Source organism: Fonsecaea erecta (assembly GCF_001651985.1).
Source record: "Fonsecaea erecta strain CBS 125763 chromosome Unknown Scaff6, whole genome shotgun sequence".
NCBI lineage: Eukaryota > Fungi > Ascomycota > Eurotiomycetes > Chaetothyriales > Herpotrichiellaceae > Fonsecaea > Fonsecaea erecta.
Genome location: NW_017387249.1, coordinates 1 through 23,968, shown reverse-complemented (window position 1 = coordinate 23,968; position 23,968 = coordinate 1). Strand labels below are relative to the sequence as shown.

General features: G+C 51.4%; 7 protein-coding genes across 7 annotated transcripts; 2 read left to right on the top strand and 5 right to left on the bottom strand.

Moving 5' to 3' along the window:
* Positions 1–456: 456 nt before the first annotated feature.
* On the bottom strand, positions 457–5,489 carry AYL99_07038 (hypothetical protein; the record flags this gene model as incomplete). Its single annotated transcript, XM_018838547.1, has 3 exons — positions 457–804; positions 865–3,557; positions 5,315–5,489. 3 exons carry the CDS (start codon positions 5,487–5,489, stop codon positions 457–459), a joined length of 3,216 nt encoding a protein of 1,071 aa, XP_018691315.1.
* Positions 5,490–6,668: 1,179 nt separating this feature from the next.
* On the bottom strand, positions 6,669–8,088 carry AYL99_07037 (protein btn1; the record flags this gene model as incomplete). The annotated part of the gene is made up of 2 exons (XM_018838546.1): positions 6,669–7,873; positions 7,974–8,088. The coding sequence occupies 2 exons, from the start codon at positions 8,086–8,088 to the stop codon at positions 6,669–6,671; spliced, it is 1,320 nt and encodes a 439-aa protein (XP_018691314.1).
* A 522-nt stretch (positions 8,089–8,610) lies between these two features.
* AYL99_07036 (precorrin 3B synthase CobZ) lies at positions 8,611–9,752 on the bottom strand (the record flags this gene model as incomplete). The annotated part of the gene is made up of 2 exons (XM_018838545.1): positions 8,611–9,415; positions 9,493–9,752. The coding sequence occupies 2 exons, from the start codon at positions 9,750–9,752 to the stop codon at positions 8,611–8,613; spliced, it is 1,065 nt and encodes a 354-aa protein (XP_018691313.1).
* Positions 9,753–15,579: 5,827 nt separating this feature from the next.
* Positions 15,580–16,780, bottom strand: AYL99_07035 (hypothetical protein; the record flags this gene model as incomplete). Its single annotated transcript, XM_018838544.1, has 5 exons — positions 15,580–16,338; positions 16,404–16,448; positions 16,508–16,517; positions 16,572–16,580; positions 16,635–16,780. 5 exons carry the CDS (start codon positions 16,778–16,780, stop codon positions 15,580–15,582), a joined length of 969 nt encoding a protein of 322 aa, XP_018691312.1.
* Positions 16,781–17,372: 592 nt separating this feature from the next.
* AYL99_07034 (hypothetical protein) lies at positions 17,373–19,332 on the top strand (the record flags this gene model as incomplete). Its single annotated transcript, XM_018838543.1, has 6 exons — positions 17,373–17,472; positions 17,540–17,714; positions 17,767–18,204; positions 18,255–18,514; positions 18,574–19,089; positions 19,154–19,332. 6 exons carry the CDS (start codon positions 17,373–17,375, stop codon positions 19,330–19,332), a joined length of 1,668 nt encoding a protein of 555 aa, XP_018691311.1.
* A 673-nt stretch (positions 19,333–20,005) lies between these two features.
* AYL99_07033 (hypothetical protein) lies at positions 20,006–21,115 on the bottom strand (the record flags this gene model as incomplete). Its single annotated transcript, XM_018838542.1, has 1 exon — positions 20,006–21,115. The coding sequence occupies one exon, from the start codon at positions 21,113–21,115 to the stop codon at positions 20,006–20,008; it is 1,110 nt and encodes a 369-aa protein (XP_018691310.1).
* Positions 21,116–22,597: 1,482 nt separating this feature from the next.
* Positions 22,598–23,680, top strand: AYL99_07032 (hypothetical protein; the record flags this gene model as incomplete). Its single annotated transcript, XM_018838541.1, has 1 exon — positions 22,598–23,680. One exon carries the CDS (start codon positions 22,598–22,600, stop codon positions 23,678–23,680), a length of 1,083 nt encoding a protein of 360 aa, XP_018691309.1.
* Positions 23,681–23,968: the final 288 nt, after the last annotated feature.

Genomic DNA, 23,968 nt, shown 5'->3' with positions numbered 1-23,968 from the left:
GTTCATACAGAAAATGAGGAATATGTGGCATATCAGGATGACGATGAAGACGTTTCATGTATATATTAATATGAATATACTCCTCAACATGGGAGATGACAACACATAATCAATACGATCTATGTACTAACAGCATCATTCTCTTGTGCCGCCATAGGGTACAACCCGCCATCGTCGTCTCAGAATAACAACGAATACAGCCTGTGGCCCGGCTGGTCCAGCCAAGTCCGACATGCAGTTCGAATTCAAAGTCCAAGCACTCTATCTCATCCCATAATATATGCTCATAGCCAAATCGTCATCATTTTTTCTCCTCATTTAAGCCCTCCCTTTGGGGCCATACAATCACATCAAATGTCAAAACGCACGAAGCCAAGTTCTGGTCGTGTCTGGGCTGGGAAAAGACATCCGAAAGAGCAACCACTGATCAAGGACAGCCACAGTCACTCCATATGTTCAAAACAAGGGGATATCGTCCAGCTTCAGGCCTCGCGCGCGAAGTCGAGCACGAAGAACGTCTTCGTCGGCGTCAAGCCAATTTTCGCCATCGAAATCATCTTTTTCAACATCGTCCTCAACTTCCTGCTTGACCCGCAGTGGACGAGCAGGATCGGCGTTCTTTTGATTGACACCAGGAAAACCGACTTTTTCGATTGACCGCACGGCCACATCTGGGACCATACGGGATCTGTAATTTTGCTCCTGGACGTGCTGCCCCCGGGTGTACGAGGACGCTGTGGCCATAGCAGGATTATGAGAAAAAGCGTAGTCCAGCTGATTTTGCTGTGGAGGCCCGCGAGCATTCTAAGCAGTGGCGGCGACGTCGTTTAGCTGTTTGATCCACGAGTCGGGACTTTGTCCTACCCCATCAAGCTTCATCATCTCGTCGGATGCAGTGCTCCGATCTTCGTTTTCCCCATCTTCAGAGTGCTGACCTGCGACGGCTTTGGTAGGTAAATGGTTCTCCTTTCCGGCTCCCCCTTCATGCAAACGATCAGGAATGTTCTTGTTGCCCACGATTCTCTCCTCCGTCCTCGTAATATCCTTCTCACCACGGGAGTGAGGCTCTTTTCTGCGGCGACTCGATTTTACTAATCTCTCCTTCTCCTTCGCTCGAGCTAGGGCGATCTTTTCCTTCATCAGGTCGAGCCCACGTTTGCGATCCGCCAATTCCTCTCGCAATCTCTTTCGTTTCTCTTCGCCGGTTCGTCCCAGCCGCCGATTCGACACGCCATCATCAAGGAATTGGGTCTTGAGAACCATGAAACTCACACCATCATGTGGTGCCAGGTGTTCTGTGGAGTTCTCTGAACTAGGTTCAGGCCAACTGCGACTCTTGATTCCAAAGCGGACACTGTCGGCGTAATTTTCCAATTGTGGCAGGACAATCAGAGTGATATGCAGATCCTTTCCCTCTGGCACGGGGGCTGGCGTATCCGGCGCTGATAGACCTTCGATTCGGGGATTCTGCTCGTCAATGAGCCTATTTAGAAGAGGATCCTCAATGTGTGCAGATTGAATGAAGCCGGAATGCATTGCAGCTGCCACCGGGTCAGAGTCATCCGTATATATACCTGATCCCCACAAGTATTGTTCGCAGCCGATAAGGTTCCTTTCTTTCTGTTGAAGCCACATGCTGGACACCTTGACAGTATAAGTACAATTAATCTGATCTGGGTCCTTGAAGGACGGCAGGAGATTGGGCCGGATTGAAACGTCGAATTTCTGCGGCTGAGGCCGTTCGAAGTCGGTTACACCGACCACAGGTTCATATTTGAAGAACCCAAGATGGCGACGCGGGTTACGTCGAGCTTGTGCCACAACTGAGGATATTCTGATGACCTTCTTGGGTTTGAAAGCCGAAGATCGTCCAGACGCCGAAGATGGACGCGGAATCTGTGGATTGTGAAGCAATTGCGTCGGGTTCGATGTTGGGGTGCCTGCCCGTCGAACTGGGTTTGAGGTTGGGAACGTCCCATTCTTTCGTTGTCCCGGTGGAGTGTCTTCGAGATCCAACTTGTACGTATGGGAATACTTGCTTCTCTTGCCTCGCCCAGAACCCGACTTCTTTACGTCGCCCACGTCACTCTCGGCTCGGACATCTTCATCCAGCACCTTTCGGTTGCGTTTGCTAATTCCGGAACTACTCCGGGACATCTTCATCAGATTCTCTTCACTCAGGCGAACACCGCCTTCGTCACGCTTGAACGGGCTGGCAGGTAAATTCTGCGGCGCGGGGGTAGGCCCAGCAGATGTAGAGCCCAGCCCACTCCCAATACCAGCAAAGACTCGACCGTGTTCTGTTTTGATCCCGGCGTCGGGCACTGGAGTATGTGCCTGGGCGCCTTGCACTGCCTGAGGCACTGGTGAGTATCTTCCACGTTTCGATTCGTTTGCTAGACCGAGAATGGCTCTGTGTTGTGATAGTTCCTCGCTGCCCTTGCGGACTTGTTCTTCCAAAGGCCCTGATGCGACTGATCCTGCAAAAGGAGAATAGGCTCGGTTAGTGCGCAAGCGGTCGCCAAGGACGGAGCGGTCGCTGAGCGACTGCACAGAGTCTTGCCGCATCATGTTTGGCGCCGAGTATATCGGTTCGCCCTGTTGATTGAGGATGCCTGCCAGACGACCTTCGCCGCTATTTAGATGAGTGCGTCTGATTTCCGGGGAAAGAGATTGGGTTGCAGACCGTTCATGCGGAGCCGACACAGGCTGTGGTGGATGTCCCGTCTGTGGAAGACGAGACAAAGTCGGCAGGCTGGGTGGTCGAGTGTCGTAGGGTCCAGCGAGCCCATTTGAACGTGGAGGATCGTGAGCGCCCATTGGTTGACCACCAGTCCGGTCGATCGGTGGAAGAGAGGGAGGTATGCTCTCTGGCCGAGCCGGTGGATGTGACGTGGGCGGGAATGGTGGTGAGATATTGGTCGGCTGGGGTTGACTTTCCGGCCGCTGCAAGATACCACCAAGACTGGTGCGACGGGCGCGGTCCTCGAATTCATCTTTGGGCATTACGGTAGGTCCGAAAGGAGGTGTATATCTCGGTTCCGAATATAGGTTCATATTCACCTGGCTTGGCCCGGATCGTGGAGGTTCATAGAATGGCCCTGGTCGCTGGGTCATGGTTCCCGAGCTCGAGCGATGCGGTCTCGGCCCCAGCGCTGTCCCTGCCATCCTATCAGGAGTTTTGGATCTTGGCTTGTACGAGTATTCTCCCGGCCCCTGTTTGGTGGGATATTGGGGTGGCGACATGACTGCACCCAGGGACATGGAGGGTCCTGGATGCGAGAGCTGCGCCGAAGGTGGTCTGGACGGCTGGTTATGGGCGTGATATTGCTCGTGAGCCGGCTTTTCTGGTTCTGAGCCCAGCATCGAGGATATCGACATGCTACTTCCTGGTCTCTTGTGAGGAAGTGGCGCTCCGTTGTTCACGGCCACGGTAGCAGAATTTGCTGGTAGAGGTGGTTGAGAATATCGGGGAGCAGGGTAATGCTGTGGAGACGGCGGCAGCATGGTGCGAGGAAGTCCGTACATTGCTGGGGCCTGCGGAGGTTCGGAGTAGCCTGGACAGAGAAGTCAGAAAAAGGAGCAGCGTCGAGGCCTGTGTGCGATGAGGAAGTGAAGTGTGGGAAAGTACATAATGCATGGCGGTAAGCGTCGTCGCATGATCCCCATAACACAACGCGTCCTGATGATAGTAGGAAAATGTTATGCGGTAGGAGTCAAAATCATACCGGTGAACGAACGAGGAGGACTCGAAGGTCCATTGAATGCGGGTGAATGGCCTGGCATTGCCATTTTGGCCGGATGGTGAAAGTGAGATTGTCCTAGTAGAGGTGAAGGATGGTAGAATGCTGGACGGCGATCAACAGGGAGGAGATGCTGGTGTAGCAAATAATGATGCGGAGGCTGCGCAGAATTCGATGTGGAGACTGCCGCGACTGGAGCCGGAGAAAAAGGAACAAGACGTTAGCGACGCATGAAGAGGATGCCTATGGCGGCAGTGAGAAGCATAGCACAATAATGGGCTGGGATCTATGTGGATGCAGAAGGTGACAAGAATAGTGGACGATCATGCATCGTGTGGTGAAGAGTGTGAGGGTGAAAGATGAGAATGAGAGATGGAGGATGAGGATGGGAAGAATCAATCATGCGCAAATGTGATGGTGTGGATGCGGTGTCGCCTGCGAGTTTGGGGTGGATCTGGGTGCAAAGGTGGAACGCCCAGCATCCGGGAAAGGAACCAGAAGAACGCGCCTCCGACCGCTTTCCGGGGCAAGCACCAGCAGCCAGCTTCAAGCAGTAGGCATCGGGCAGAGAGGGAGCAAGCAAGGAACCAGCACCAGACCCTGAGCAAGCTAGCTTAGGTATACCCATTTGAGGAGTGGTGCCATACCCAAACCCTGACACATCTACCCGCTCTTTCAAGAGCTGATCCTGATGGTTGGGCTCCAGGGTAAGCAAGGTACCTGGTAGGGAAGGTCACGTAGGTACCCAGCTCGTCAGTAGTGGGTGGGGCCGGGCGACAAGTGACGGGGGTGTCATGCAAACCCCCTCGCCCCCTCGGACCAGTCAAATAAGGGTGTTTTCTCTCGAGAAGCCGATTCACCCACCCAAGACAGGGATGCCAGGGCGCCAGATCAGAAAAGGCTCAGGTGCAGTCTGCAGGTAGCCCGCCTTTGGAAGAGGCGTGATCGTTTGGCGTCTCCAAGGGCCCAAGGGGCGTGCCGGGGGGTGGATGCGCCTCCTCGTTAGCTAAAAGGACGCCTGCCCAACCCAAGACAGGCCACACAAAGTCTATCTTGCCAATGACGTCGCTTGCTTCTCAAGGGGTCTGGGCCCCGACCAGGGCCCCGGCTCCTTTGGGGGTGGGCGGCTTGTCCTGGATCCCTGACAAAGCGGTGGCCGATGCGGTACACGGGCGCAGGCGACATCCTCGCGTCGGAAGACGGTGTAGGCAGGGATCCTTGGGGATTTATGATCCAAATTGTGTTGGATCACCGGGATGCGTCTCTCTAGACATCACCATGATGCTGCCGTGCTGATCGTCTGGTCCCTTGCTGCCGCTGCTTCTCCTGTTTTTGGCCAGCTTTGGCCTCTTTTCGTGGCAGTTGCTGTCCGTTGCATGACATGTCTAGCGTCTGCACGCTGACAAAACGAAGAGGGGCCCTGCGGGAGCGTGCATGGAATGGCCCGTATTGGGTTGGACGAACCCCCCGGAGTAAGTATATCTCCTCCCTCACTGGTGCAAATTCGACGCCTTGCTCGCTGACGACCTCACAAAGCACAGCAATTTGAATATTCAATCAGACGCACGTACCTGATCCTGTATCATCGTTGTCATAATCAGCCTGACCGCCGAATCGGCGGCGTTCTGTTGACAGTTCCTTTCCTCCGAACCATGCTGCTTTCGTTTGCCCGTGTCGCTGACGCAAAGGTTGTGGTTGCAATAGTCGACTGTCATCGAGTCTCCAGTCGTCTGTTGTCGGAGGCATAGTTTTTCGGCCATAGAAGGGGGCTCTTCGTCCATCTTCAGTATTCGTTCGACCATGCCGTGATATGCTCGAGGATATGTCTCGTTGACCTTGGCTAGAATCCATCTGGTTCCAATACACCAGGGCGGCCGACTCTCAGGGCGTAAACTAGGCGAAGATTGCCAGATTTTGATTCGTTCAATATGGCGCCGTCCTGCAATGTAGATCCCAAGCCTGACGATGTTTGTTTCGCGCATGCATGCTACCTAGAAGCAATACTCTCCTTTGAGCCTGCAAGCTCCCGATGATTGATTTTGTCCTGTATACGTGCCTCTCTAGCCAGGGCCTCGGGTCTAAGCAACGCTGCTGACGATAATTGGGTCCGGTGTGCGGGCGGTGAAGGAAGCCACTGTTGGGAAGTGTACGGCTCTACTAAATGGAGCGCAGGCCTCGTCCTCACCGCTCCTGTAAGTAGAGTCAAGAAGAGCAATAGACGATGGACAAAGGAGCAGTCAATGCTAATATGAAGCAAGAGAAAAGACTTTGAGCAGAGTCTGGAGACGAAGCTTCGTTCCTTTTTCCACTTCTGCGGCTCGGCATGCGACAAGCTCGTAGAGTTTGTTGAACCTTACGTGGCGCATGGAGTCCGGAGCAAGTCGTGGCGCTGTTTCAACTGTCTGCTAAATCGAGATAACATTGATGTCGACAGGAACCTTCGAGCGGCTCTGGTTGCCTCAATCTAAAGAACAATTTGAAGATGCTCAATATCCCAAGGATCGTACGGCCTTCTCCATTGTCTCGATCTCTTCCCCCCATCTCCGGCCCTCTCGTGCGGGCCGTTACACATTGTTTGCTCCTTTTCCTCATACCCAGTTTGAATCTAGGTTTCCGGCTACCGACGTGCGGTTCGACCATGTTTCCGGCACGGAACATGCTCCTCGAGTGACTCACTGCGCTATCGATTGGATGCAGACATGGCGTATTTCTGACTTCCGAATCACAAAGACTTCCTTATGGACTTGACCTGGCAGGATGGCTGGTTCTTGCATTTTACATTTCCGGTCTACCTCTCCTGCGGGGTGCAGTATAACTGTCAAAGCCCGGGACTCATATCCATAGATCCCATCCAGGAGCGCCATCAGCATGCTCGTCCTCCTCGAAAAGGTGAAGGTTGTCTTGAGATCCTATATCCTCCTTGCGTCACAACTTCTTACAATAGTCTTTGCCATGCCTAACCTGCCAATTGCATAACCACACTTCAAACGCCATGCCCATAAAACCTGCAATACAAATCCCGCCCGAGTCGCTTACCGTGGTCGCTGATAGGGAAAACTCGCGATCCTCTTTAGGAACTGCTTCGCTGATCTCGGCAAATGTGTTGACATAAACAAGACCGCCCAGTAAACCCTCCCACAAGATAATTGCAAAGACAATGTACACACTGGGGATAAAGTCGAAGAGTGCATGAAGCGTCAAGATCGCCAGATTGATCACCTGCAAAATTGATGGCAGGTACAAATTGTGGACGCGGAGAAACGGCGTCGAGGACCGGGATATGAATACCCCTATCTGGTATATCGCATTATAGGTTGGGTAAAAGGCTCGGAAATGTTTGAAAGGACTCCTCTCAAGCGGAAATAGCAGGGTCGGCGCGACGCCTTGGTTGATGGTATATTCGGCCACGTATACCATGAGTAGTGGTAGCATGTATGGGAAGAACAGCGCCTTAGCTCGAGTCAAGTTGTACCTGAACAACGACCAAGCAGACATCCTGGACTTGGTCGGCTTGGCGGCATCTGGAGAAGAAAGAAGTCCCTCTCTTTGCTCTTGGTTGAGGATGTCGTCATTCCGGAGTGGCGAATTGCCGTCGTGATGTCTCTTAGAATGTGATCGCAGAGGCCCCAAGGGTAGCACAAGGAAGAAGCTGATCAGCATAATAACCGGCAGGCAGGCAGATGCCAGCAATGTTGTGCCGACACTGAGGCCCAGTGTTGTGGTCGCGAGTGCGTATGCTCCGGCTCCTATTAAACCAGCGCCCCCCGTGCCACTCCCCCAGGCAGCGAGACTGAAAGGACCGTAGTAATGAACCAGACCGAGAAAGCTCAACTCTCCTCCACCGCTGCTCAGCGATGCCAGAATCACTCCTGCGAGTTTGGTGGTAATTGTTCCACCATCTGTGTAAGGAGGTGTGAGGGCGATCAACAGCATGCCGCCCACGGACAGCACCACGAAGACCAGGATCCGAATCGAGTAGGGAACGACATGAATGAAGTATGGGGCGCACAGCTTGACGCCGAACGAAGGGATCACATCGGCGAGCAGGACGACTCCTTTGGGGATGTTGGGACCGACGAGGTCAAGGGCAGCCGAAAGAATGATCACATAGAGGACATTGTTGATCAAGCCTGCGCACCTTTTAGTCTCTGAAAATAACATTCCAGCTCCTTTCCTCAGGGCAAGGGAGCAAATGCGACAGAAATACCGCCAGGTTCAGCAGAGACTTACCAAAGAGCCAGAAGGCGACGCAGACTCGAGGGTCAGCGCCGCTGAAGCTTTGCTTAAGGCGTTCAAGGAAGATGGCCCAGGATGACGAAGGGGAGCCTGGGAGAGGCAGGGCCATCTGGTCTAGGCCTCAAGACGATCTCGCCATAGACGAAAAGCCTGAATACGGACGGGAGGAATGAAATACAGTGGTGGTGACTTACACGACGGCTCAACATAAAGAGCGGTCATTCATATCGGTGACATGTGCCGCTGCAGGCACCGAACTCACACCATCTAGGTATAAAGCACATGCCGCTTTATTCCACCGCGCAGCCAATGGGGAGAGACGTTATCCCCACTTGCTGCCTTACCACTCCGAGAGGGACGGCCTGTCGCGCGGAAGACGAAATCGATCAAGTCTTAGAATTCGCTGCTAATGATCATTACAATGCGTCAAAGGCAGGAGAACTACCCACTTCCTGGTTTTCATATCTTCTTGTACATCACACGCCATTTTACTTCGCTGCCATAGAAGTCGCAAGCGACCCGGCCGAAGACAGCGCCTTTGGTCAGGCCCTCTCCTCCAGGGTAATTGTGGTAGAAGAGACCGCCGGTAATCTCACCCGAGGCCCACAGTCCAGGTATGGGTTATCCTTCATTATTCAGTACACGGGCCTCCGTATTTGTGGCGATGCCGCCATATGTGAAGGTGATGCCACATGCCACGGCGTAGGCTACAGAAAGGCCCCTGTCGATCCCTCGTAGTCCAATTCGTCTTGGGAAATGGTAGCTTCGCCTCGGGCGACGTGCGCAGCCCGTCCAGTCTGGTGGGGTTGAACTTGGTGGCGTCACCGGAGCATGCAGCGTTGAACGTCTCGACGGTCTTGAGCAGGCCCGCGGCATTTACGCCCATCCTCTCCGCGAGCTCTTGGATGGTGTCGGCGTAGATAGGCGTCGCCGTTTGGTACCGCTTGGGTAGGAGGTGGATGTTCTGCTGGTCAAAGATCTGGAACGCCCTGGCTCCGGGCTTATCGCCGATCTTCTTGCCAGTCTTTGCGTATGTCTTGTCAAAATCGTCCTTCCCTTCGTCGAAAAAGCGCTCGCCCTTGTTGATGGTGATGCCGTATGGGTACGCGTATCGCGGCATATGCATCGAGACATTGATGTCGCCTGTTAAGGGACCGTTGGCGTCCTGGGGTGAGGCGTGGGCAGCATCCCAGTGGCCAACAGGACGGCCACCCGCGACGATGGCACGGTTGAGCATCGTGCCCATGTTGTATTTAGCTCCGCGCACAAATATCAGGTTCCCAGCCTTCTCCGAGGTACTGGCGGCGCATGGCTGGATTGGATGAAAGGCCACCGCTGGCGAACACCACCTTCCCATGGACGTCTGTGAAGCCATCGCGGTGCAGATCTTGACGCCGTGCACTGTGTCTCCGGCAGCGATGTGATTGTGAGCTGGGCTGTCGAACCGGAGAGTCATTCTCCCAATCGGCACGAGACTTTCGGCTGCCGCCCACCATGTATCGGTGAGACAGACACCGCCGCCCACCGCCATGCGCCAGAGCTTATATTTATCACCTCCCCTCTGGAAGCCAGGTTCTCGACGTCGTGAGACTTTTTAATCATCAACTTCCATTTGTGGCCTTTGGACTTCATCCACTCCGTTGTCTCCCAGCCCTCCTTGATCAAAACTTCTGCAATGCCCTTGTCAAGACGGCGATGGGATGTTTTGGAAAGATCGTTGTAGAACATCTCGTCCGTGTAAGGGCCCATGGTGCAGTATGTGGTGTCGTCCATGGCCTCCTCTCAAAGCAAGCTCTTGACATGGTCCGTGCCCTCATGCGAAGCCCAAAAGACCGTGCCGGCAACAGTCGCTTCGCAGGCACGGTCTTCCTTTAGCGCAGCTTCTGGAACGAGCACCCGAGCGCCACAGTCTTGTGCTGAGATTGCTGGGGCAAGGGTAGCATTCCCGCCACCCACGACGATGACATCGAAGGTCTGAGCGGTACCTTGAGTGGTGCCAGGTGTCAAGCTTCCCATGGTGATGTCAAAACACTAGTCTGCCCAGGTAGGTTGTGTCAATGGTTCACTTTTGTAGCGACTCCAAGTTTCTGAAACTTGTCCGGTTACGCTGCTCGACTTTCAAAAGAAAACTTGGGTTTGTCCATGGAAATCAGCCATATCACCTGTTTCTCAGTTTGGTATACGGCTCGTCACAATGCTATCCGCTCCGTTCTGCCTTCGAAAGAAGTGCTGAGCTGCACGTGCGACCCCTCAAGGTGGAAGCGATAGCAAGGGGGCAACAATACCGGCCAGCAAGGATTATTAGCGCACTGCTCCAAAGTATGAATGCACCGACTAGCTGAAGTTCTGGCCTTGACTCGCGCATTGACCCCCGTTCCTCAGCACTCTTCCCGTATCTGAACCGGGCAGACCAGTGAGCGGGGTGTTGATGCGGAGTACGATGTCTGATGATGATGGAGCTCATGATGCTCCGGCCGACTTACGGCCTGGGTTCAAAGGGGCGACTGCACAGCATTGGTGGCCGTGATTAGGTCCGTTACCGGCAACTGTAGGGAGGAGGTGTCCTGGATACTGAACGGAAAAGGGTTCTTGCTAACAGATGTGGCTGAACCAAGAGAGTCCGACCTGCTTGGTATTGCATTTTAAACACTGCTTTCATTTCTCCGGGATACCAAATGGATATATATTCGTATTAACTTGCCACTCAGAACTAAATTATCAGTCAGGGATACATGTAGCTAGTCCAAAGCATCAATTCCAGTATAACCTATACCCTGAAAGCACAATGCCTGCTGGCATATGATCCACCTCCTGGTTTATGCTTGCAGTGGCTGGAAATGTTTGTGGATCTTCCTTCAAAGAGACACGTCCCCTTCAAGGCGAGGCACAGAGTCGGGTGGGTGCTGTCATTCAGAAAGATGTTCTCCACGCTAGTTGTTGAAGATTTAATCCGAGTGTAATTTAATGCCATCCAAATCTGTGGCCATCAAAGTCGAAATACCGTTTTGATTCCAAAACCAATGACTGTTGTTCTCATCAAATAATCCCATATCCATCTCTCCGAGTTCTTCGAGCCACGTTGACGTAGAACGGGACAGAATCGGGGCATAGGCGCCTTTGGAACCGGTATCAAGCTGAGCCATGGAAGAGTCAGGGTTGACTTTCTGTTCCCTGGCTCTTTCAGTGTCAGTGGCATGTGTGTTTCCACCTGCATTGACGTCCAATACAGCAGACGAGGAAGAACTCCCATTCTCGGCCTGTAAGGCTGCGATGGTTCTACCACAAGGCAGCCCTCCAAAATTTCGTCTCCATTTTCAAAGTTGTCATGGAGCAGGTTGGCCCCAGACGCCTTCTCACCTTGAGCTCTGGTTGTGAGGCAATAGCTTCCGATATAGGCCCCCAAAGCTGTGCAAGAATCTTGGAATATCTTCCCGGTAGATCGTTGTCTTCGATGGAACACTTCTTGATCATGCTTACGCCGAGGTTGAATGCTTTGCGACCTTCGTCTAGGTCAATGAACCGCGAATAGCGACCGTTCCGAAGGACTTTTAAGGCAAAATTACAAGCAACAGACAGCCCACGGGTGAATATTTTGGGACCGCTCGTTAACAGCTTAGAATGTTCTTCCCTCCTTTGGCACTTCCAAATGACATTGAGTGCTGCACGATATGCTTTGAGAATATATTCTTTCTGCTGTGAGGCTTGGTGAGATCGCTCTAGGAAATACTAACTTCGGCGCTAAAGTGTGGCATAGAGATATAGGATTTCATTGAATTCTGCGCTTAGGTTAAAATCTGGACAGAAGCAAACCCTGGTGGGTGTGTAGTGCACTGAACAAGTCTGGTCCGAGCATCCACCGGAGATCTTCTAATTCGGACTCGTACAGTGGTAGCAGAACTCCGCCATCATTCTCCTCAAGACTAGCCATTCGTCTTTCTCCGCTCGCCATCACCCTGTGAAAGCGATCACAGAATTGAGTTATAGGAACCATATGGTAGATCTCCAAAGGGAGATTGCCGTGGTTTTCGGAAGTGCAGATCATATCGAGTGTGGCATCAGTGACAAATAACGAAAACTGTCTAATGTAGGATGTTATGCTAGGGACACTGTTGGATAAATGATAGATGGGGAACAAGGGGAGATCAGTAATTTTCCTCCGCGATGAAGCATGCTGACCACACCAGCAGTGCGTCCCTGAACGCCTCGGGGATAAAACGAAATTTGACTCGTGAAAGAGTCTTGGACAAAGTATGGCTTGTGGAGACCAATGTGTATTGCACTGATCTTTGCAACTGAAGCCAATATAAACGACGGGTGTGTACTCATAGAGGAGGTTGGGAATGGCCAGAGACAAAGCAAGGTCATAGCCTTCAGCTCGAGTCGAGAATGCGGAACTTTTGGTACCGTCTGCCACAGCAGGCCTTGCACAACTTCTGAAAGACTGGTGAGCATAGTAGGCTCCTATTCATCTCTTCTGGAAGCGATAGCAATGATAGTCCAGAAAAGCAGTGGCGACTTTGCATAATATTCATCAGGCAATCCACCTCCCTCGATGAATAGTATAAATGGTTGATACTGGGGAAAGAACCTATATTCACCAAATGAGCGACTGCTATATCTATACAGGAAGCACTCACGTCTGGAATAGCCTGTCTATCTGAGAAGGTGTAACAGTCACGTTGCTGAGAGTGTGGATTGAGTGCTGGAACGGGTTGAATCTTAGCAGCAACATGTGGGTTGCGAAGTTGTGAGTCTGTTAAGACGGACGAAGGGTTCGAAGCAACCAAGACACTTCGAGATTCATCGACAGCTGGAACTGGGCATTCTATACGATCACGGTCCGGTGGCGAGTAGGAACCATCTAGGGTCCGTGGGGATATATTTAAAAACCCGAGGTTGCGCTGCTCAGAGTCGTCCGACTTCTTCAGCGAGTTCTCGTAGCTTTCTATTCTCGGTAGAAATTCCGTGGCGGGCATCATCAAGAAGCAATCTTGACTCACACTCTTTTATTATGTCTCTTATAATCATCGTCATAGACACACGACAACCCGAGATCTTGGCCTCGTATGCAAACTTGTTGCAAACTTGTTCTCTCACATCGTAACTGGCGAACAGGCCAATGAAGCTTCCAAGAGTATTGCGAATCTCTAGAAAGGCCAGACGGAGCCACTTACTTTCCCCTGGCGATATTCTATACAAGCAACTCGTTTGCGTTTTCCAGTTGCAGAACACACTTGGGCAGGGGCTGGCTCATTGTTTCCACGTGATGCTAGGGGCACTAGCGGGCGAGCGCTAGTCGCAAAGGCTGAATCTGATTTACCCAGTTGGGTGACCATTCTCAGATGCTCATTACACAATCTTCCTCTGGTGGCGGCGGAAGAAGCTGAAGATTGGGATAAGGTGGAATGTCTCGTTCAGTCAGTGTACTGTTGTGTCCCGACTCTAGCCATAGAGTCCGGGAAGTGCCCCAATGGATTATGACTAGAGGATAAAGCAGCACGTAACTGAAAGTCCAATACAATTCTCGGTTAATGAGAAGCAGGAGGGAAAAATGAAAGTAAGAGCAGCTGCAGAAAGGAGAGTGTGTGGACGGCTGGTGCGGAGAGCGGAGATTCACCCGCCGGCCAAGGTTTTGGAGGTGCGAGGAGCCAATCAGATGTAATGCCGCAAACCGGACTGACGATTATGCGCGAATTGGGAAGAACATCTTCAACTACCCTTCACATGTTGTGCCAGTCCAATCCGAAGGCAACTTCGCACCCGACGATGTAGGCAAGCAGAAAACCGGCACCCGATGAGAAACACGCTTCCGTAGTGCTAGTGGTGTCAAAGGCCGAGGGCGTAGCCTCCCCTGAAGCCAGCAAAGCAGGTATCAGTAAGACATTCGAGTGTAAAGGCGCTGTTGAATGATAATCATCGAGCTAAAAACCCTGGATAAATGTACTGTTCAAGGTGGCCGCCGCCACAGGGGGCAATTTCTTCTCCCTCCCTCAGCTAATAAGGGTGCATTGGCCAACCTTCGAGGGGACCAAGGCGCACACGCCTTTGACAGCGGTTTCTGACCACGAGAGGTGCGCTGCGACCAGACCACAGGCAACGCCGTCCAGTATCAGGCATTTGGCGCGCTAGATGATATGGTTGGGGATATCGGACAGTTTGGCACTCGTGATCCAGGTGCAGAGCTGGCCCGTGGTACCTTCAGGCTTACCAAAAAGGCATGGCATAACAGACTGGCGCTCCTCCAGTGCTTTGAGACATAGTTCTGATTTGGTGGTGTTGATGCTTGCTGGATTGGTCTAGCCCAATTAACGAGCAAGACTGGAAAGATGAAACGTCTTGTTTTAACTTGTTAGATGGGCCCACCTCTGCGGCGACTCAGAAGCTTTCTCAAAGATTTTCTTCGGAGTAAGAAATGGGCTCAAGAAGGATTTGGCCTCATGGGAGGAGATGATGGGGTCGATGACACAAATGCAGGACAGTAATAAATAAACCATTCAGTGGTGAAATTATGATTTTCGCGCCGTCTAATCAGCCAAACTTCTGTTAGACTCATCCTTACCCCAGAACATCCAGAAGGCGCAGTAATATTTCCATCTTTGCAAGGGCAGACCCCAAGGCCGGCTCTCGCATACCCATAGATGACTGAATGTAAGCGTGTGGCAGGGGAGTAGGCCTGAGATGACATGGACTTGGCTGTTTATTAGTCATGATTGGCTCAATCAGTATCGGCGCCGGTTGCGGTCCGGACGCGTATTGCTTGTTGGCTGGTCATCAACACCGATGCTCGGGCTTGATCTAGCCGTGATCGGACGCCACTCTCCGACAATCACGGAGGTAGAAAACCCAGGTAATCTTTGCGAAGTGGATGTGAAGAGCTACGGAGCTTCAGAATGAAGTCTGGAACTTCATGTGTTACAACAGCTCGGTGGTGCAAGGGATTCAAGGATTGAGCATTGAGCCGAAAGAGGTATCCAGAAGAGTGGGGAATATATTGGATCCGAGCCCCTCAAGTGACAAATCAGCCCTTGTCACTATGGAGGTGAGTGAACTGAGAATCCTGAATGGTTGCTAAGGAGATATTTGATGCGTAATTAAATTACCTGTCACGAGGGGAACGTCCTCCCTGCAAAGTCTTCCAGGATTGGTCACCTTGATCTTTGTGAAGCAGGATCGAGGGGGTAAATTTACAGAGACTCTGGGCATGATATGTTGCCATCCCTCCCAGAGAGCCTCAGGTATATCGAAATGAAGAAAATGGGCCTTTGGGCAGGGCACCAACAAAATTCACTTAGTTGAGTGCGATCATATACCACTACCCAACATGTCTCCGTCTCAGGCGATGAGGCTGGCCACATAGTTATGATCAGGGGGATAGCTAAAAGCAAGACATTTTCGAGCTGTTACTTCACAGTCCCAACGGCGCATTTGTTCGTTATATTCTCAATAAAATCCATGATCACCAGTTATGTTTCCTGCTTTCTTTGTCGGTAATGGGGAAAGGAGATGAAAGGTAGCTAATAGGCCAGGGCGTTATTTCGGAGAATCTGAGTAGATAACGTCGGAGCTTCCTGGATCCAAGGATAATGTCAGAGACAAACTGTTATTTTATCCATTGCTTGATCCAAGTAGTCATGATCTCGGCAGTCTCTTCTGGAGCTTCCTCTGGGAGAAAATGTCCTGTGCCGTCTCCGATGGCTTTAGTCTCCAGCTGGATCCCGCTCGCGCACCAGTCTTTCCAGATGGATTCAACATCGTATGAGGCTCCGATATAAGACTCCGAGTAAACCACCAACGTCGGAATTCTGATTTTGTTGCCGACCTTTTGATCTTCTCTCTGGAGGTCATCATCTTCAAAGGCACCCGCACGGTAATCCTCGCATGAGGCTCTCACGACAGATTCATTGTCAAAGTGACGGCAATAGACATCCAGGGCCTCTGCATTCAAGACTCTAGCCCTCCTTCGGTCGTTGTGGCCCGCCCAACGATGAATCAGCTCTGAGCACCAAGAGCCTCCACCGTGGCTAGTGATGAGCTTGGTGGCGATCTCCACATTTGCGAGAAGTGGCCAGTGGAACTTGGAGGCCGCACTCTTGGCGCTGTCAAACGTGTCCCACTGGGCTGCTGTGGGAACAATGTCAAGAATGATGACAGAGACTATCTCAAAGGAGGGGATATCTGGAGCATCGACGGCGAGACGATGACAGACCCGTGCGCCTCGATCGTGCCCTGCAATGATTATCTTCTGGCGCTCACCCCCCTTGCTCGGGAGGCTCTTTTCCAGGGACTCCAGTACCGTAGTACCGACCGTTCTTTTATCATGTCGCAACCCATTGGCTGTGCTGTCGCCATAGCCGGGAAGCTGCAAGTGAAGCCAAGGGCGGAGGTTAGTGTATGCTGTCTATAACAAAACCCCTAGAAACCTACATCTGGAACAAAAAGCGGCAGGTGGGCGGGCAGTAGAGGTATCAACTAGAGCCAGACCATCAGTAAATTTGTTGCCCGGTGAGGCTCGGGGATCTAGGCTATACCCAACGAAACCTGTATGGTACCAGTCGTCAGTCAATACGCTCGTGGCAGGAATGATGGACAGACATGTAGCTCCTATGGTAGTTAGTATTCGGACATATATATCGCGAGGTTATGCCCACGACTCACGATTGTGGATATCCATGAAGGAGGAGGAGAACGGGATCTTCCCGCGAAACACCGCTCAACCCTCTCGCATGGAAATTGATTGTGGCTCCCCCTGATGTGGACACTTTGCTTGGATGGTGGTAGAAGTCTTGCACCGTACTCGACATCTTGCTTTCTATCCCGTAATTCTCACCAGAAGCACTGCCCTGAAGGGTTGATAAGATCGTTTCATCCAATTCTTTTCTATCCCCAGATGGGGAATTTCTGCTGATGTGAAATCCAATTTGCGTGCTAACAGATATTATTGGTAGTCCGAACTTCGCAAATGCCGGGCTCGGTAGCAATATCGAAAGTGGCGCGGGGGCAGGAGCCGGTGCGGGGTGCCAGGGTAAGAGATTCTGCGTACTCCGCACCAAAAACTAAAGCGAACTCCACGTATTCCTCCTTCTACACCCGGCGTGAAGCTTGCGCTGCCTGTGCTGCCTTGTCTCTAGATACATCTCACGCGTTGTCCTGAGCTATGGCGTGTACAGAGTGTCGGCAGCAGAAGGTGTGTGGCTTCCTGCCCCCGGCGGCCCTGCTATTCGATCATTCCTTGACTTGAAGAAGGTCCGTTGTGACCGATTCGATGCATTTCCGGATCCGTGCTCCCGCTGCCGTCGGGTCGGCGTTCCGTGTGTATACTCGAAGGAATTCAAACGACAGCGGCGTCCCACGTCAGTTTCTTCCTGTTACTACTCAAGACCATACTAAAGGACCATGCCCAAGAAAATCGGAGCTGCAGAGCCAGCTAGACTCTTTGCAAAAGCAGTTGTGTTGCTCTTCCAGCAATGGTACTCCCTCAATCCAAGAACAGGAAGTATTGATCCCTCCAGCCGGCATTTCGCGCCCGATAAGCGCTGCATCGCAGACATGCCTTTCACCAGCCCAGCAACAGGACTCCACCAAACTTGTCGCCCAAGACTCTCACGCGACGTTAGGCTCGATACCTGTCGACCATGAGCCCGCCCCTGTTCTCGCATTGACTTACACACCGACACTATCTCATCGTCTAGACGAGCTCCATGTCGCCGTTCGGGATATCGACAACTGTTTCGCCTTGTGAGCCTAGAAACTTGCTACACATAAAAGACGGAGGCTGAGCCTTCGGCAGATTCAGAGACCATTGCATGACCTACGTCTTCATGGATGAGACCCTCATGGATCCCAATTCATGTCACGAACAATCACCGCTGTTGTTTTGGACAATCGTGGCGGTGGGCTCGCGAAAATACAGTGACAACCCAACCCTGATTTTCTTGCTTGGTCCGAAAGTCTCCAAGCTGGCCAGGCTGGCCCTGTTCGCGCAGGAACCTGTGCTTCTCACCATACAAGCTTTCCTCCTGTTGTGCTCGTGGCCGATGCCCTTCGAAGCACTGAGTAATGATATCACCCCAGTTTTAGCAGGAGCAGCCTTACAACTAGCCACGACTATCGGACTACACGTCTTGGGTGTAGGGCAAGAGTTTGCACGAGCCAGAGTCGATCAGGATCTGAGCTACTGTAGTGCACGTGGTAGGCTGTGGACTGCGTGTGTAATTGTCTCTCAAAGGTGAATGGTACCCATCTGCTACATATGCTGCGGTCTCCTAACTTGGGTAGGATCATAACCGTGAATGGGACACCCCCGCTTGTTATTCCCGACACATATGGCGAAGATTCAGAGGAACTAAACTCTTTCCTGACACCGAGTTTCCGTTTCCAGAAGAAAGTCAGCGAATTTCTCAGCGTGACCATCCTGTACATCCAGAATCACGCTCTGTACAAGCCCGCAGACGAATTCGCAGTGGCACTCGACCCAATCATTCGAACCGCTGTTGATCGACTAGTCCAATTAGAAAGTGATTCACCTGAGCGCTTAGGTACGTCAATATTAATGCCATCGATGGTTCTCGTCCTCATGATCCTCTAACGCGATCAGATCGATTTTATGCCTTGTCTGCCCAGCTTCACCTCCTAAGCTTCCACTTATTCAAGCACCGATCTAAAATTGATGATGCAACGCTGTTGGTAATGTACGAACTTGCTTGCAGGATCATTGAGCTTGCGATGGCGCTGGATTCAGAGCTGAGCATGGCGGAGTTCGCGCCAATATACATAACAAAGTTCCTGCATAGCGCGGCGATCACCATTTTGCGCGTGGGAAGAGCCGCCCTTTCACGGCATCTGGATCTAGAGCGCGGGCAACGGGCGTATTTCGCAGTAATCAATTACCACAAGAGACACGCTGTGCGCCCGGATGACGCCTTTGCTCGGTTCAGCATCATTCTGACCCAATTATGGACCAGCAGGAAAATCTTCCAATACTCGAATGGCCTCGTAGATAGCCTGAGAGTGAGAAGCAAAGCCAGACTTGGAATGAGTATGGTCTACGACTGCTTCTGGTGGTGGCGACAAGAATTTGGAGGACAAAGTAACGTATATGGAGACAACCATGGTATGGCTGGTCCCTCCTGAACTGCGTCCCTTGAGGCCCTTCATCTTGCTAACTGGTCCTATAGTGGATGAAAATACTAATCTTGCTCCTGACGAATTCGCTCCTGACCTGGCCAGCGACCAATTAGACCTGGTCAACCTGGATTTGACGCCCATTCCAGACCTACAGTGGCCTGTCTTCGATAAGTTTTTCATCGAAAATTGGCCGAGTCTGGATTTAGATATAGGCGTATCAAAGCAATGACAAAGCCAGGCTCTTATCGATATTTACTTCTGAAGCTCTGCCTCATCTTTATACAGCTTGCGGACACCGGCACTAGTGATCATTTTATGGCGTGTTTGTACGAGATCCCACCGATTTAGTATCGAGCTAAAAAGTAAGCAGCCCGAGTCGACATCCTCAGGCTAAGCATTGAGTATATTACGAGCGCAGAATTTATTGCCAAAGGCCGCCTCATTGAGATACCTATCACTTTCACACTCCCACCTCACTCTATTTCATTTTCTCGATAGGGAACTCCCCATTACAATTCGATCACTGAAACAAGATGGTTTTTCACATATTGGTTGGACCAGCGCCATGGTTACGGTAGTCAGCCGTGGAACGACAAGGTGCTGGGTGACAGCCCCGTGTCGGGTCCACGTAGAAAGTCTCAAGCCGCCAACCGAGTTCCTGGAGCTGAACGAAGAGCCGTACTTAGGTCTCGACTGGCAAATTGTAAGTGGCCTTTGATAATACTCCAGAACCTGTGTCCGGTAAAGGAATATTATATAAAAAGTGTGAATCTGAAATACAAAATACATGGCATCATAACTATCGGAGTCAGAGCTACATGCGGAAGTCAGGTATCAATGGCGTGACGCGGCTGACTCGCCCTCCACCGCAACATATCCTCCTAGTGACCGTATCCACACCCTCAATTGTAGTGCTTCAATTTGATACCCGCAATGGTCTCCTCCTGTATGCCCGTGCCTTTCCCCTTGAAAACAGCTGTCTGCCCATAGGCGCCGATGCGAGCAGACCTGTACAGCTTTGAGGTTGGCTCCATACCAGGTTCGAATTTTCTCGGCACGCCGGCCTCCCGAAGCACACTCGACTCCTCCAGAAGGGTGTTTATCTTGACCTCGTCGTTGGGAACGACAAAGTAAAACAGTCCGCACCGGTCCTGATTGCGTTGATCGGGAGGTGGCTGGCACACGCGGTGAATCGTGGCCTTGAAGTACCCACCAGTCCACCACTCCATCATTTCGCCAGCATTAACGATGATGGCACCGGGCACGTAGGGCACCCACCGCCACTTGCCGGTGAAATGGTCCATGAGCTGGAGCGAGGCCATTGGCTGGCTGAACAGCATGGTGACGGAGCCAAAGTCTCCGTGGCCCTTAAGCCACACCCCGCCCGTCTTCTCCATCTCCTCTGGCTTGTGGCTGTGGAAGTACATCATGTATCGGAACCAAGAGTCGTCATGGATCTCGTACTTATGAAGGTTGATGAAGAAATCCTCCGGCAGATCGAGAGAGATGGCGAAAAGGGTCAGCAGTCGAAATAGGATCTCCTTGTGAACGAATTCGTTCAACTCCTGTACCTCGTCCAAGAAGGGGACAAAGGTGGAAGGGTGTTCACGCAGCGTGAGATCGCGATTCCAATTATACTGCTCAATCTGATCCTTGACGCCCTGATCAATCTGCCAATAGTTGCGGAGTTTGAAGCCCTGGTAGCTGCCCTCCTGTTTCATCCTCCCCTCTAGGCGCTGCTTCTCCTCCAATGGGGTCTTGGTGAGAACATGATAGCCGATATCTACTTGTCGATCGATCTGCTGGATTGAGATCCCGTGGTTGACCACCATGAAGAAGCCTTGTGTTCGCATGGCATGATTCAGCTGGTCAGCAAGCTTTTTACGGGCGTCGGGTCCATGGGCGTACGTGGCTAGGTCTAATGTGACTAACTCAGCGTATTCCAAAGGCTCAGACGTCGGTTTAACCGGGACAAAATGTTCAATATCGGGTTTGATGATAGTGGGCGGCATTTTATTGGGTTTGGCAGAAGATCGTGGCAATCAAACGGTCAAATAAGTCGAGGAAACTTTACGATGCTTTCCTCATGAAAGTAATCTTCTGTACACATCCTGTTGCTGTATCCTAGCTTGCTTCTTATGTTTGTCAAAGCAACTCCATGCATCGCAACGAGATGTGGGGTTATACTTTGCGGACCTCGGAAAATGCGAGATCGGCCTCCAGTCGATTCAATGCAAGAGGAGAACGGCGAGGACGGGCCGACTCAATTTGGGGCTTGGGCTTGTGTAAAGTACAGAGGAGATCAAGGATGAAGTCGATCTATTCCCTGTCGAGATGAGAGGCTATGAAGACCTACCGAAGGGTACCTAAGCATTATTAGATCACAACTTCTGGATACCGACAAAACAAGACCAAGCTCTACGTGTATTTACAAGTGGATCTTTGTCTTTCTTGCCAAGATCTCATGTACTGATAAAAGGATTGTCTTTACAAAATGTGACCTCTGACTTTTTCTTAATTCTAGTGAGGAATTCGACCTCTTCTGGCGAAGAACAGCCCGAAACTCAAATTTCTGTTGATTTGCGTTAGATCCAAGTGAATTTCGAATGACCCAACACTTGACTGGACACCTCGAGTACCCACGGACAGGAGAAACCCTGCCTTTCCCCTAGGACATAAGGAACCCGATTGCCTCCTACTTCGCATGGTGGAATTTCCGACTTTGGTGCACATCTCGGCGGCCACAGCTACGATTCATAACCACGGGAACGATTTCAAAGCGCTTCGTCGCAAGGACGCATATGAGGGGAGCCGCGAGGCAACCATAGTGACTGGCTCAGCTCGTCGCTTCTTAGGCGAGAAATGAATCTGACCGTGCATATTGGATTTCCCTACCGGACATATCCTGCACTCAACGCACAACGCCTAATTCATCGTAGGCGGAGCGCTTTTCGGTGTCAACAGTGCTGGTGCGCTAGTACTCTCTACTGGAATATGGAGATGTTGGTCGTCCTTGGGGAGTCCGGAGATAGCAACTGTTTCGCCGAAGAATAGCCATAGTTACCCCGCGCGACCAAATGAATAACAACTGGTTCAAAACGCGCAACATGTTAGTAGTCTTGTGATTGCGATCGCGACTGACTTCGTACTAGATCCATCAACCCAAAATATCCAATCTTGCTCAAGTGACCGTGGAAATGGCCGGTCTGGGGCAGATTCCGAACTTGCCTCCATCGACGACTAGGTCGGATGTTGATCGAGATTCATCGGCATCATCGGGTTAGAAATGAAAACGTGATGGAAGCCCAACACAATCGTCTGCATTCCTACAAACAGCGAGGAACTTGGTAGCCCAGAGAGCGAATATCACCAGATGTTGGAATTGTGAGGCACCGCACACAGAATTTTGTCACGTCGTAGCTAGAGCTGATCCAGCGGCAAGTTTGTACCCCTCCGCCCGCGACTTCAGCTAATGAAAGAAGTACCCGGCTATGATGAAGAAAGGCATGATTACTTTCGGCGCTCTCGGTGACTACCGGAGTGCCGTCGTGCTATGTGGTGGCTGTCACAACCACTACGATCGGACCTCGAATACGGGGTGGGTGTTTTTACCGACCAACCTGGAATGGTTCGCCGAGTGGGAAATGGAAGATTTTGCGAGAAGAAAACAGATCTTTGACCAGACCGGGAGAGAAATGGAGAGAACATACCCTACCGAGGAAGACTTTGAAAAACACCTACGAGCGATCGGAAAACTATCTGATCCCGATGACGGGATGTGTCGTGGTGGATTATATCAGAGCTACATCCTTGAGGACATGTTTGCACCAATCATGATGTCAGCATTGAAACAACTAGGGATGACAGTTCCTGGTAGCTTTCCTGGAGGCCCAAAGCGATGGCATGGTGCACCAATGGCCGCCATAAACAGAGGCTTCGTTGTGACCGGTGCGCCTGAGATGAAGCTACCAGAGAAGGAATGGGAATTGTTACGTACACTGCAGCGCCTTTACTCCCGGAAACTCTCGAATGGCACCGGCAGCGACGAAACATCGGGCGGCGGAGGTCATGAGATTTCACCACTACCACGGTTCGACCAATCGCACGGAAGCAGCGCAGGAAAACAGCAACAAGAACACTCAAGCAAGACGGCAAAAGAGTCCACACCTGGAGTCCAAGGCCACGGTAGCGGGCTGCAAGATTCCACTTGGCTAGGCAATCCCACCGATAGCGCCATTGACGTGCGTTCGGAGGATAACAGAAGGACTTGGAGAGGACGACGCAATTCCAGTGCAAGAGACAACAATCCAAGCGGGCGAGGCGTAGAGGGCGCTAATCAGACTCGGCAGCACAAAAGGAGGCACACTCTTGAAGTTGACTTTGCGGAACAGGAGCCGGGCGTAAATCCAGAGTCATGGTGCTTCGGTCCGACTTCGAGTAGCGATCACAAGATCAATATACATACCGGTCGCAAAACATATGCTGAAATAGTCACAAACGGTAATGAAGTTAGTCGAGCCATTCAATATTCGCGGGGTGTAGAAACTACTACTATACTTAATAGTACCTATCGATAGATTCCATCAGAATTTATATAATAGGTACTAATAAATTTCAAACTCGATTATCTCTTAGTACCTAGCTACTATATTCCGGTGAATTCTGACCGAAATATATATAAAATTAAGGTTACGGGATCAATCTTAGTACGAATTCTAGCCGAATATTTCGATATATTTCCCGTAGAAAGACTCTAGCTTATAATCGAGTCTATTATCGAATATAATCGGTCCTAGAACTAGTCTATATCCCTTTAACGCTCGACTTCTAACTCTTCCGACGCTATAAATACTCTAAAATATATA